A 13,751-nucleotide genomic window follows, 5' to 3' on the forward strand; every position below is an offset into this window, starting at 1 on the left:
GATTGTATACAGGGCTGGTGGTAGATAATTTTTTTAGATGGGAGGGATGCCAGAGTAGTAATGGATTAGGCCAAAGTTTGATTTGATGATAACTGCACTCTGTTTTGGTGGGGCACATGGTGGAGAGTTTTGGAAGGCAGGCTTCATTTTAGGGGAAAGATGACATTATCCCTGTTTGTCAAGGCCATGATAGTGCCGTCATCCACTAAGTTCATGGGTGGCAGGTGTCTTGTTCACGAGTGAACAGACATTCTGGAGGGAGATGGGACTGAGAACTGATGCATTTGATAGGGTCATTGTGGTATGGATGATTTGGCTAGAAAGGTGATTAGCTCCTAGTGGATTTACTGGACAGGAATGTTGGCAAGATAGTAGGATTGGGATAATTGGGGTTGCGGCTTGGCATCCCTAAGGGCTTAGAGGGAACCTGTGAGCTTATCCAAGAGAGTGTTGAGCCTGGTATGATAGCAACAGAGCAGGAAAATTGAGATGGAGTACTTGAAAGAGGAACAATGAAACACATGAGAGAACTTCTTATTAAGTAGAAGTAGAAGTGATTGACTTTGGTCCAGGGCAGCAGCCAAATTGTGCATGCTAATACACACAAGGAAAACTCCTCCTACATAGGCCTGGTTATGTAGCAGTTAGTAAGATGCAAGCCTGTTGGCTAACAAGATATAGACAATAGAAGGGAGTTCAGAATTGAGATCAGAAGCCTGGTTGTAGATAGGATGGAGTCAGCATGGAACATCTCGTTCTCCATTTGGGGATTGCAGTGAGTGAAGTCCAGAAGCTATTTGAAGGTTGATTATTGAATGATTGTTTTTCTGTGGGAATGAACATCTAGGAGGTCTTCGGAATTGGTTGTAGGGCAAAATGATTTTGTAGTTGGAGGTTGTCACAAAATCCAGAAGTTACAGCTGCACTGGCAGAAGAGCTACAGACTTACTTTATTGTATAGCTGCTGAAGCAGCCTGTGTAACCAATGTAATCCAGTGCAAAAGCCTGGTCTCTGTCCATAGAAAATGGGAATTTGAAGCCAAGTTTGAGATGTAGCTTTTTCCAGAGGCCAGAAAGGTGTTTGAACTAGCAAGCCATTTAAACTAGTAGTAACTGTGTATATTTTACCCTAAACTTCAAGTGAGGGATCATAAAATGAAAGGGTAAAGAATGATCAAGGATAGTCATGACAGCAATCATCCCCCAAGGGAGTAGATGATCAAAATCCTTCCAGGCTGTTGAGAAATGACACTGCACATAGTCCAATGTCCACCTCTGGATCCTGCCTGCAAAAGAACATGGCCTGGACTCGGAAAGCCTTTAGAAGCAGTTGCCTCCTAAGGATAAAATTTGGGCTGGGCTGAAAACGGAAACTGAGGTTTGGGAGTAATTTTAGCAGTGGAAATGTTTGAATTTTTTTTAAATCAGAAGGCAGCAAGGCCAAGATTAATGACAGACTGAGTAGAGCAGTAAAAGGTGGTTACTGTTGGCTGAATCTGCCAGTCATAAATCGTATTTTGGCAAAACCTTGGGAGTTATTTGAGGAAACTAATTCTGTAAAATGTTTAGTGTGAGATCCTGTTAAAGACTTTAGAAATGTCTGGTGATGCCAAATGAATCACTGCTGTTAAGATTAAGGGTGGAGGTATGTTAAAATTATCAATGGAGTAGGCATGCTGAAAATCCTGCTAGAAGCTGGCATTTTAACGTTATTTATTATTTAGCCCTAATTGCATGTTAGTTTCCTTCTAGCGCTTTGTTCTTTATTACTGAAGATAGTATTTTAAATGACCTAAAGTATTTAGCCAGTTTAAAAATCTCAAGCATGATGGGTCAGAGTTCTTAGGTTGTTGTTGTTCCACACTCTTACTCGGCTTGGACACAGTCGCAACGTTTGCAGTGTGTTTGTTTTCAACAACAAGTGACAGATTGGTGATTGTCAAGCTTTCATATGTAAAACTGTTGAAAACCTCTAGTGTCACATTGAAAGAGCTGATTGGCAATATGGCAAATCCTGGGCCGTGAAACTTTGTCAACCCAACCTTCCAAGTGCTGAAGGTGTTGCTTGGTATGGAATACTAGTGCAGATCATTGGTGTAGAGCAACTTGAGGACTTGCTCAAGATTGAAGGCAAAATTGCCAAGGCTGACAGCTTCCTATCAGTTCTAGTGTGCAAGTAAACCCTTTTGTAGATTTCTTTGCATGAAGGCATGTGACAGCAGCAGAATATTCCATAGTGTCAGTGCCCAAATGCAACCCTGTTTAATCCCTCTGGACCTCTCAAAGGGTTTCATTGTTGCCCTGTTGGAGCTGGCCTCCATGTCCTGGAAAAAGGGGATCACACTGAGCAGCTTCAGTGGTCAGCCTGTTTTCGGGAACATGCTGAAATGGCTACCCTCTGAAAACCCCATAAAATGGAATTAAACTACTGAAATACTAAAAATAACAAGTACATTTTAGAGCACTGATACTTTATCAATGGAGGTAAAGTTTGGAACCATGAAGGAAGTGGCTTTACTTTAAGATGCAGGAAATAAGATGGAAGATGCTAAAATCAGAATAAGCTTCATTATGTTCAATTCAAAAGTTTATTTTGCTTGTGGTTTGGGGATGGTTTAGCTTTGGGCCTAGCCTAGATAGACTAGGGAGAATGGGTAGACAAGTGGCAGATGGAAGTTTACCAGATTGCCTCTGCCTATGGTTGAATTTCCTGATTAAAGGTAATAAAGTGGTCTCCTTTGTTCACAGCACTTCTTGTAGCTGCAGGACTGAAGATCATGTGGATCTTCCAGTCCTGACACCACAGTGGGATTTGGAAAGGATGTATTCAGCCAAGATCTGCAGCAGGATGAGTAATTGTTGCAAGTGTTGTAGTTGCCTTTATTCTTATATAGAGTCGCAATCTTTGAATCACACATCTTGAGGCACTGCCCCTTCCTCCAGCAGAAATACAAGTGCATGTAGATGCTGCAGGAGTGCCAGTTCCCATGCTTGATGAGTTCAGGCTGTATAGCATCAGCACCTGGAGCTTTGCCTATGGTGAGCAAGCCAATTGTTTTGCTAACTCCCCCACTGTGGGTTTGATATTCAGCTCTGCCCTCTGGCTTTCTATGGTGTTGAGTTTTCTTGGTGACTGTTCTCCCTAGAGTACAACTCAAGGTTGAGTTCTAGTGTTCTATCCATCTCCAACTGTTTATTAGTCACTGATGACCTGTACTCAGTAAGGAGGACTGTGCAGGGCTCAGTTTGCAGCTGTCGTTTTTGGTGCCTAGGTCGATGCTGGGTGGTCCATCCGGTTTCATTCATGTTTTCCTTTTTGAGATTCTAGTGGCTTGATACAACTGAGTAGCTTGCTAGGCCATTTCTGAAGGTATTTAACCGTCAACTCACATTGCTGTGGGTCTGGAGTCACATGTAGGCCAGACCAGGTAAGGACAGCAGATTTCCTTCCCTAAAGGGCATTAGTGAACCAGATGGGTTTTTAGAACAATCAACAATGGTTTCATGGTCATCATTAGACTTCTAATTCCAGATTTATGTTGAATTCAAATTCCACCATCTACCCTAAATTCAAACCCTAGGTCTCTGGATAATTAGTCCAGTGACAATACTACTTCGCCATTGACTCCCCCACTGCTCCCAATGCACTTCCATCCTTCCTTTAAATAAGGTGACCAATACTCTACACAGTACTCCAGATATGGTCTCCGGTGCTCTATATAACTAAAGCACTTCCCTACTTTTGTTTTCAGTTCCCCTTACTATAAATTATAACATTCTATTAGCTTTCCTAATTACTTGCTGTACCTGCATTTCTAGCCTTTTGTGGTTCATGAACTAAGACACCCAGATCCCTTTGCACCTCAGAGCTCTGCAATCTCTCATCATTTAGATAATATGCTTTTATTCTTCCTGCAAATGGACAATTTCACTTTCTCCACATCATACTCCATTTGCCAGATCTTTGCCCACTTGCTTAACCTCCCTATATCATTTTGTAGCCTCCTGTCCTTTTCACAACTAACTTTCCTACCTATCTTTGTCATCAGCAAATTTGGCAACCACCCTGTCCATCCCTTCATCTAAGTCATTTATATAAATTGTAAACAGTTGAGGTCCCAGCACTGATCCCTGTGGCACACCACTTGTTACATCTTGCCAACCTCAAGACCCATTTATGCCTACTCTTGGCACCCTGTTTAGCCAATCAATCTTTTATCCATGTCAAGATTATCCCCTATACCATGAGCTTTTATTTTCTGCAATGACCTTTGATGTGGCACTTATTAAATGCCTTCTAGAAATCTTATAGTACATCCACCAATTCCCCTTATCCACAGCACGTGACTCCTTCAGAGAACTCCAAGTTGATTAAACATGATTTCCCTTTCACAAAACCATGTTGACTCTTTGCCTTGAATTTTAAGTGCCCTGCTATAGCTTCTTTTAAAAGTTTAACATTTTCCCTGTGGCATATGTTAAGCTAACTGGCTTATAGTATCCTGTTTTTCTATCTCCCTCCCTTTTTGAATAAAGGAGTTATCTTTGCTACCTTCCAATATAATGGGACCTTCCCCCAAACCTAGGGAGTTTTGGAAAATTAAAACCAATGCATCAACTATCCCACTCGCCACTTCTTTTGAGACCCTAGGATGAAGTCCAACAGGACCTGGGCTCTTGTCAGCCTGCAGCTCCAGCAATTTACTTGGTACTACTTCTCTGGTAATTGTAATTTTCCTGAGTTCCTACCTTCCATTTCCTCTGGGATGTTACTTCAATCCTCTAGTGAAGATTGATGCAAAATATCTGTTCAATCCATCTGCCATTTCCTTGTTTTTCATTGTCAATTCTCCTGACTTGCTTTCTTTAGGTCCAATGCTCACTTTATTAACTCATTTCTTTTTAAAATATCTATAGAAACACTTTTTTCTAGCTTTCTCTTGTACCCTGATTTTTCCCTCATTAATCTTTCAGTCATCATTTGCTGTTCCTTATGTTCTATCCAATCTTCTGGCCTTCCACCTCTCTTTGCACAATTATGATGTTTGATACTATCTTTAACCGGTTCTAGTTAACCGCAGGTGGCGTGTCTGGGCCTTGGACTTTCTTAATCATTAGAATGTATCTATTCTGTGTATTCTGAAATACCTCCTTAAATGTTTGCCACTTCATCTCTATTAAACTATCCCTTAACCTAATTAGCCAGTTCTGCTTTCATGCTCTCATAATTGCTTTTTTAAGTTTTAAAACATAGTCTCGGACCCTCGAACTGAAGTAAAATTCAATCATGTTACGGTCACTGCTACCTAGGGGTGCCCTCACTGAAGTCATTAATTAATCCTATCTCATTGCTCAATACCAGGTCTAGTATAGCCTGTTCTCTGGCTCCAGAACATGCTGTTCTAATAAACTATCCCAGAAACCTTCTATGGACTTCTTATATACATACCTTTGCCCATCTGTCTTTTCCAGTCTACATGTAGATTAAAATATCCCGTGATTATTGCTATGACTTTCTGACGAGCTCCCATTATTTCTTCCTTCATGCTCCATCCTACCATGTCATTACTATTAGGGGGCCTGTACACAACTCCCACAAGTGATTTTTTTGCCTTTACCATTTCTCACCTCCACCCAAACTGTTTCCACATCCTGGTTTCCTGAACTCGGGTCATCCTTCTATTGTGTTAATACCATCATCAACTAACAGCTACCCCTGCACCTTTTCCTCACTTCCTATCCTTCCTAATGTCCTGTAGCCTTCAATATTCAGGTCCCAATCCATGTCTCTGAAATGGCTGTCAAATTGTTCATATTTATTTTTGTGCTCTCAGTTCATCTGTTTTGAATGAATGTTTTGTGCATTTGAATACAGAGCCTTTTGTTCTTTTTATAACTCCTAGTCTGTTCTGTTAGATTTGTACTCTATCCCTTCCTGTCAGTCTGTGTCATTTCTCATAATACCCTGCTCTTTTGCCTTGGCTCTTTGATTTACCACTTCTTCCCAAATTTGATCCCTTGCCACCACTATTTAGCTGAAAAGCCTCGCTACTTCCCTAGTTATGTGGCTTGCAAGAACACTGGACCCAGCATGGTTCAGGTGTAGACTGTCACAACAGTGTCTACCATTTTTCCCCAGTATTGGTACCAGAACCTGTTTTGAGTCATGCATTTATCTTCCTAATATGATTTGTCCCCTCTAATCTGATTTGTCCTTTGCCAATTTGCATGTGGCTCAGGTAATAATCCAGAGATTATGACCTTTTTGAGATTCTGCTGCTTAATTTGGTGCCAAGCTGCTCATGCTGTCTTGCAGAGGTGCCTCCTTTGGCCTGTTATGTCACTGATACCATCATGGACCACAGTGACTGGGTCACCCCCTCCCACTGCATGCTCCTCTCCAGCCCTGAGCAGATGTCCCAAACCCTGGCACCAGGCAGGCAATACAGCTGCCTGGACTCTTCCTTTGCAGAGAACAGTGTCAATCCCTCTGACTGTACTGTCCTCTACTGTCACTACAATCCTTGCAACCCCACTGCTTGAATGACTTCCTGTACCACGGTGTCATGGCCAGTTAGGTCATCCACCCCCTGCAGCTCCAACTCTCATCCAAAACAAGCTGAGAAAACCTTAAACCTGTTGGACAGTTGCAAGGGCTGAGGCTTCTGCACTCCTGCCCCCTGGGCCTCCTTATCTGCTTCACTTGCAGTCACACCCTCTTGGCTCTGTCCACTAACCAAATCAGAACAGTCTATCCTAAGAGGTGTGACTACCTCCTAGAATAAAATATCCAGGTAACTTTCCTCCTCCCTGATATGCTGCAGTGTCGACAGCTCAGCCTCCAGCTCAGTAATGCGGAGCTGAAGTTCCTGCAGCCACAAACACACTGCGAATGTTTACCCTTGATCACACTGATATCCGAAGGTCCCACATCCTATAATCGCAGCACATCACCTGCCCTGCCATCTCCAATATGTGTTGTTTAATTAATAATTGATTATTAATAAAGCCTACACCTCCCAATGAGTTTTGGCACTGCCAGTGAACTTTACAATGATAAAACTCTTGCTTCCCAAATGTTGAGAGCACAGTGTAGATTTGCCTTGATGTAAGCCGCTTTGATTCTGCACTTGAAGTTCTGCATAGTGCTTGTTCAATTTGGTTAGGTGGTAATACTGGGACTGATATGAGGGCATCCTTTCTGCTTTGAATGAAAAAGCTTCAAGTGTTGCGTCCTAACCCTGCTGCACACCAGGCAATGATCTGTATCAGTCAGCACTGATAGCTGCTTGTTAAGAGTCTTGTCTGGTGATGGTCAAATCTAGTTTTGATACTAATGTCATGATCATGTCTCCAGGACACCTTGTGGCAAGGTTTGTTTTGGAAGAAGGTAGTTACACCAAGCTCAATTAGTTACTATCCATTTTTGTTTATTTCCCTAACCTTGATATTTCGGTAGGGCCATGCCTTGTGGCCTGTGCCCAATCTTGCAGTGAAATCAAGTAAATATGTTCTGTTGACAGCAGTGTCAAGCTCCTCCATACAAGTAGTCTTTCATCTCTGTAGTGGGGCACAGTGATGGAATGTAGACACTTGTAACTGTTAACTCTCCCTTTTTGAGTTGAGGGGCAGATAATGAACATGCTCTGAACCATTTTGAGATCTTCTATCAAGAAGCGCAGTGAGTTCCTTGCACCAAAGCCTGCACCCTGCTCATGCATTTACTCCCCTCCCCTGCCAGATTGAAATTGTAATATTTTTCTTTGTGATCCACACTCCACTTCAAGAGATGTAGCTTGCCATATTGATCTTGTGCCTATCGAGTTCTATGTCAGTCATAGCTGTCTTGCATATTTATTGAGCAGCTGCAAGTTATCAGCCAGTACTATGTACATGGCCCTGACATTCCAGCTTGCAGTCGAAGGGCTGGCATCTTTTTTGTTTGCCTAGTGCAATGGATTTGGTCCATTTGTTGAAGTAGACAGTGGCACATCAGCACGTTCATAGCTGAGCAGTGGGATGTGATGGTTCCTCTCATTGGAGATGCCCTGTAGCACCCATTTTTCTAAACACGTTGGGCTTGCAACCTGTAATTGCTGTTTGCCATGTTAACATTTGCAATGCAAGTTCCTCTCCAGGATACAAGCCTGGGCAAACTTTATGAATCCTGCTGTCCATGGGTCAGAATTCACCTCTTGATCTCCCCAGTTGGGTCCAAAGAAACAGAGTACAGTTTGGCACCAGCTTGATGCAGGAATTATTGGAAAGATGACACATTTAGACATCAATCTGCCTTTGGGCTCCACTCTTAAATTTTTTGTCATGGTTTACTCCCTTAGCCTTCAACTCTTGAGACGTCCACAAGGCAAGGGAGATATTAGCTCATAGCTGGGTGTTTGGTCATGAGTGCCAAGGCATGTCCACATATTGGCCCTGCACACTACATATCTGGGGGCCAAACTTCTGAGTTCCTCAGGCTTCAGACTGGAGCTGTGAGGAATTCAGTTTGTTGCAATGAAGAGGTACAACAAAGCACTTGCCAATGGTGAGGCTGTGTACTGATGGTGAGCGACTTGTGCACTTGGCACTCTCACATTGCTACTAGTCAATAGTCTAGGCTGGAAATGAGCAAACAGCAGAGTAGGAAGCATGCTATCTCTCTTCACTCTCACTAGACCCATCACATTGACCTTTTGGATGATGCTATTTACTACAATGACATGAAATGAGGATCTATAGTTGAAGGAAAGCTTGGAAAAATTGGCTTTCTCTTCTCATCAGACAGTTGAACAGGAAAATCCTAAAGGTTTCAGTTTACATTTGATTAGTGAAAGCTTTTCTATTATTGAGAGCTCTTGGATTTGGGATTATGACTAGAATGTAGAGTGGGTATTTCCCCTATGGAGCCATTAGAACATGGAATGTTTTGGCTCAAGTTTCTGCCTTAATAGCTACATAATAAATCATATAAAGTTAAGTACATAGACTTGTTACAAGATCAAAAAGCTACAAACTAATAGCCAAATAGCTTATCTGTGGTTGAGCTACAAAACTTTGTAGATGTAAGATTTGCCTGGAATTGACATGACTTAACTTGCTCTGTATGATATTTTGTGCATCTTGATGCACAGAATAAAAATTACATTTTGGAGGAGCCTGACATTTCTTTGCCCTTTTTTAAACCTGTTGACATACCAAAAGGTCAGTCATTTAATACCTGTCACATCAGACAGAAGACTGACTCTTGTGTTTTATTTCATGCAAGACTAGAATTGACATTTGAAATGTAGAAGTGGAATCTTTTAAGTTTCAGTTAACATTCACTCGCACTATCTCTTCCATGTTCAGTTATTGACTTTGATTTAACAACTTGTGAGCACTTCTCATCTGATCATAAAGCAGACAATATAATCTTTTTAAAATGTAGGTATCTGCAGCGGACAATAAAGCATCCAACCCTATTGCAAGATCCTGATTTACGGCATTTTTTAGAAAGTAATGAGGTAAGTCATTTGTGTTTAATACAAAAAGCAAATAGTTTAAAACTGTCCTTGCTGATAACATATTTGACCTTTTTTTTGAGTTTTCCTCAATGCAGCATGGTGTGTACTGTAATACAGATCAGAGTCCCTAGATATGATCTCTAATAGCTGAAATCTGGGGTAATGGTTGGTGGGAGAGGGGAAGGGGGTGTAGTGGAGGGAGGAGGTTGGAAATTTAGTCAGGATTTTTATATCTTCTAGAAACAGCTATTGAAAAATAATCCCTTATAGCTGAATTGCCTTACCAACACGTGGATGCTCAGGAGTGATTAATGGAACAGTGCTATTTGTATGCATGGAATTCTATTTTGAATTAATTGTTGCTTTCAATAGACGGGGAGCATAGCGGACGAATTACCTATATACACAAAATAACAAGTGGATGCTCCTTCAAATTAGTAAAATACAAGTTAATGTGTGATGTAATCTGCACAATGATCAATATGAAAGTATGAAAGTAGCTCAAAAGTGCAAAACGAGTAGTGAAGGTGAAATCATTTCACAAGCAGCTGGGAGCTATCATGGGGTGGTGGTATTTTTTTTTTGGATTAAGCCAAGACTGTCTAAAGCCTTTTCATCCAGTGAATTGGAGATGAGACATTAGTTTTGATGCAATCATATTTTCTGACCAATTAATTTTAAAAGCAAACATTGAGATGGATAAAGTGTGGCAGTGAAACTGCTTTAAAATTGAAGTGTCCCAATTTCCATGCTTATAGATTCTACCCCAATGCTTCCCATTGCACCTGCTGCAATTCAAGCTGATTTCAGTTGATTTGTAGTTGTTGGCTGGAGTGTCTTCACTTGATCTGATCAATGAAAGCAAAGGAAGAAAATAGTTGTGTAGCAATTTCCTAAATTTTAGTTTTAAGCAATATTTCCCTTGGTCATGCCCAGTTTGGTACGCTTTTGAAGTGGGGCTAGGGAGAGACAAGAGGGTCAGTAAGTAAATTGCCCTGTTTGACTAGTGTAATCGTATCCGGCTATGAAAAGTCTGTCTTTTCTAATTGTGGATTAAAAGTTGGTGTGGAAACCAAGGAGATGTAATAGGATTGGAGTTTCTTGTCTAATGGGTCACCACTGACATTCAAATCTTCAAAAGTATTTTCTCAATAATGCTAACCCCAAAACTTGTGTCTTGAGACCAAGCTGTTCCTTGCTATGCACCACCTGTGCCTCATGTTTGACTTGTTGATTGGGGAGCAAACTACCACACTTTGTTTGAAGTTTATACAAATGATATGCTCACTATACACTGGCCAGTGTAACCTAACAGTCAAGATACTGAATGTGATGCAACACTGCAGTTCAGGACATCTTCATGACCACCTTTGCCACCATCACCACCTTTTTAAATTTGATCTTAGTGATTGAAACAACCTACAAAGAACCTTGGACAATGCAGACCTGCAGTGCTTGATTTTTAATCTAAAATCAAATGCTTTGAGAGTTCCTTGACTCGTGTAATTCTGAAGAAGTTTAATTTATATGATGAAATGACTGCCTTTCTTTAGAAAAAATAAATTGATTAATATTTGAATTGCTGAAACAACTAGGATGAAATGCAATTGAGTAAATGCAGCCATTAAGTGCGGGGGTCTATTTCAATGGATTAGATTGAGCTACTCTTCTGCAAAGAATATAATTTTTCTTTTGGTGGGGGAGAAAGAAGAGAGCTATGCAGAGAATTTTTTTCTTGGCAAATATTTTACACCCCCACACTCCACTCCCTGCCCTGCTTCCCAAAAAGGTCCTCCTTTTAAGGTCGAAGAACTGAAGCTTGGTTGATTCAATGCATTGTAAGCACTCTTCCAGTAGTGATGAACCTTCAAATCCCTCATCTCTCCTTTCTTGCCTCCCCATGCCACAATTTGGCAGACTATTCATAGTTCTACCCCCTCGTTCGCACTCTTTTTCCTACCTTTTTTAATTTTATATTATATAAAATTATTTAAATCTCTTACCACTCGGGATGATCGTAACATTGGGAGTAGAAAGGCCATGGAAGAAATTCAAGGTGGTTTGATTCTCTGGGATGTGGGAAGCCAGATGGGATTAAAAAGACTGGTGATGAGGGCATTGATATGGTTGAGAATCAGGTTTAGGATTCTGGATCAGTTGGTAAATGAAAGGTACAAAGCAGCCAGCAAGGAGAGTTTAAAGTCCAGGCATGAGGCAGTGAGTGTGGATTGTGGCTTTGGCAGTGGCAGACTGCTGTAAAGATTAAAAAAAAAAGTGGTCCATCGGATCTGGGGAATGGGTAGGATAGTAAAGCAAAGTTGATTTATATTTGGCTATGGAAATGGATTAGAACCTGGAGGTAGAAGTGCTTTAAGAACTGAACGAGAGCATGTGGGATTTTCAAAGCATTGTTTGACTGCTGTAACATGGATGCAAAGTTAATTGGGGGCGTGAAGAATTAGAGTAGATGTATAATATTTGGAGAGAAGGACAAGAATTCTTGTATTCCTGAGGTTGGTGCTGGGTTCCTTTTGACTAGGCTATTTCTACACAAGCTGACAATGCAAGCTTAGGACTAACAACTAGGAGGAATGTGAATGCTTCAAGAGAGCATGGATTGGTGAAAGGCAGATGTGACTGATACAATTCACCCCAAATTATGAGCTGGTGAAAAGAAAAATGAGGAATGGCAGTATTCTTTGGCAAAATCTGGACAAGCAGATAACTGGTGGCTTAATTCCTGAATTAGAATTGGAGATAGTCGCACCTAAACCCAAAAATGTTACTGACTGTTTAATAAATTTGAGTGTTCAAAAGCAAATGGTACAAAATTTATGTAAGTTAATGATTCGGCTGGAGTACTGTTTGGGTTTTCTACACTTATGGAAAGGACTTTGATCAATCAGCTTAAAGATGGGAAAATATCAAGAGGATGATGGTGAGACTTTATTATGAACAAAATAATTGGTAGTACAGAACTTGAATATTGCTAGAAAAAAAGACATGCTGGTAAAGCTCTTTGTCTTTAACTCATCAGGGCAGATGAAATAATAGCAAATTTTAAAGGGAACAACACTTTGCATGAGAAAAGGGTGCTAATTGGTTGGCAAGTCAGCTCTGATTTGTCAAGATGTTGTCATGGTAAATGTAATAATCTGAATGCTGGAATTTGAAATAAAAACATTCAGCAGGTTGGGAAGCATCTGCAGAGAGAATGTTTCAGGTCAATTTTTATTTGCTGTAAAGAAGACCTGAAGGGTGATTCCTTTCGAATAGGAAACATTTTTTTTTGTGGAGCTGGTGACTAAGATTCCTAAATTTGAACTGCAGATGTTGGAAGAAATTTAAGTAATTTTGATCATTCAGTGCATTGTGAAGCATGTGGTTAAGGTTAAGAACATTACATATTTTGAGGTAAAAGTGGATCAACTTTTGAAATGGGTTGATGTGATGTAATGGGAACTAAACAGTGGATTAGTTTGTAAACTGGTTTATACCTTGAGCCAATTAGCACCAACTTTTGCTCAAATGTCTACACATGAAAACTGATTCTAGATAATGTAAATAGTAGCAGCAAGACTGAGTGTTGAAGGAGAAAAATTTGATGTAATGCCTATTGTGCAACAGATGGGAGTGGAACCACAAGCATTGTTCAAGTGGACTGTATGAACAAGACATTCAAGGAAGATGGCATAACGGGTATCACCAGCAATTGAGATAAAAAGAATGTGGGACACAAGAGTTCCAGTCACTGAATTGTTTGTGATATGGAAGCCTGATTTGGAGTGCTTTGTGTTGCAAGTGTTGGAACTGCAATTTAACAATTTCAGTTGTAGTATTATGACACTGATATTTTAAATTCTTAGTGTTGCGCTTATCCTAATGTAATTAATCCTCATCCTCAGTCATTCCTTTTATTAATCTTTAAATCTCATTTGATTAAGGAGATGTCCCCCTATTGCCCTCACTGTTGTTTCAGCTTCTGCTTCCGGCAACTTTGGAATTTTTTAAAATCCTAAACATGAAATTTTTATGTAACTCTGGCTGGGCAAGCTATGCCATGGGTGATATTCTGCTCAGCAACATTTGGCCCAATGTAACATCAGTATGAAGACCATAACTTGCACAAACTAGATTTTTTTTTGAGGCAACGTTGGAAGAAAGTTTCAAGCATGAGCTTGCATTTATTTCTTAACCATTCTCTACAAATCGCTTGGAAGTATTTTGAGTAGCATATTTAACAGATTT

General features: G+C 40.5%; 1 protein-coding gene across 2 annotated transcripts in view; it reads left to right on the top strand.

Moving 5' to 3' along the window:
* The window catches only part of snx2 (sorting nexin 2), a 62,667-nt gene that overhangs the window by 28,488 nt on the left and 20,428 nt on the right, over positions 1-13,751 (top strand). For both annotated transcript variants that reach the window (XM_041185855.1, XM_041185856.1), the window contains one exon: positions 9,428-9,503. In XM_041185855.1, the coding sequence (XP_041041789.1) occupies positions 9,428-9,503 (76 nt within the window). The remainder of the gene's footprint in view (positions 1-9,427; positions 9,504-13,751) is intronic.

The sequence above is a fragment of the Carcharodon carcharias genome, chromosome 4 (assembly GCF_017639515.1).
Source record: "Carcharodon carcharias isolate sCarCar2 chromosome 4, sCarCar2.pri, whole genome shotgun sequence".
Lineage (NCBI taxonomy): Eukaryota > Metazoa > Chordata > Chondrichthyes > Lamniformes > Lamnidae > Carcharodon > Carcharodon carcharias.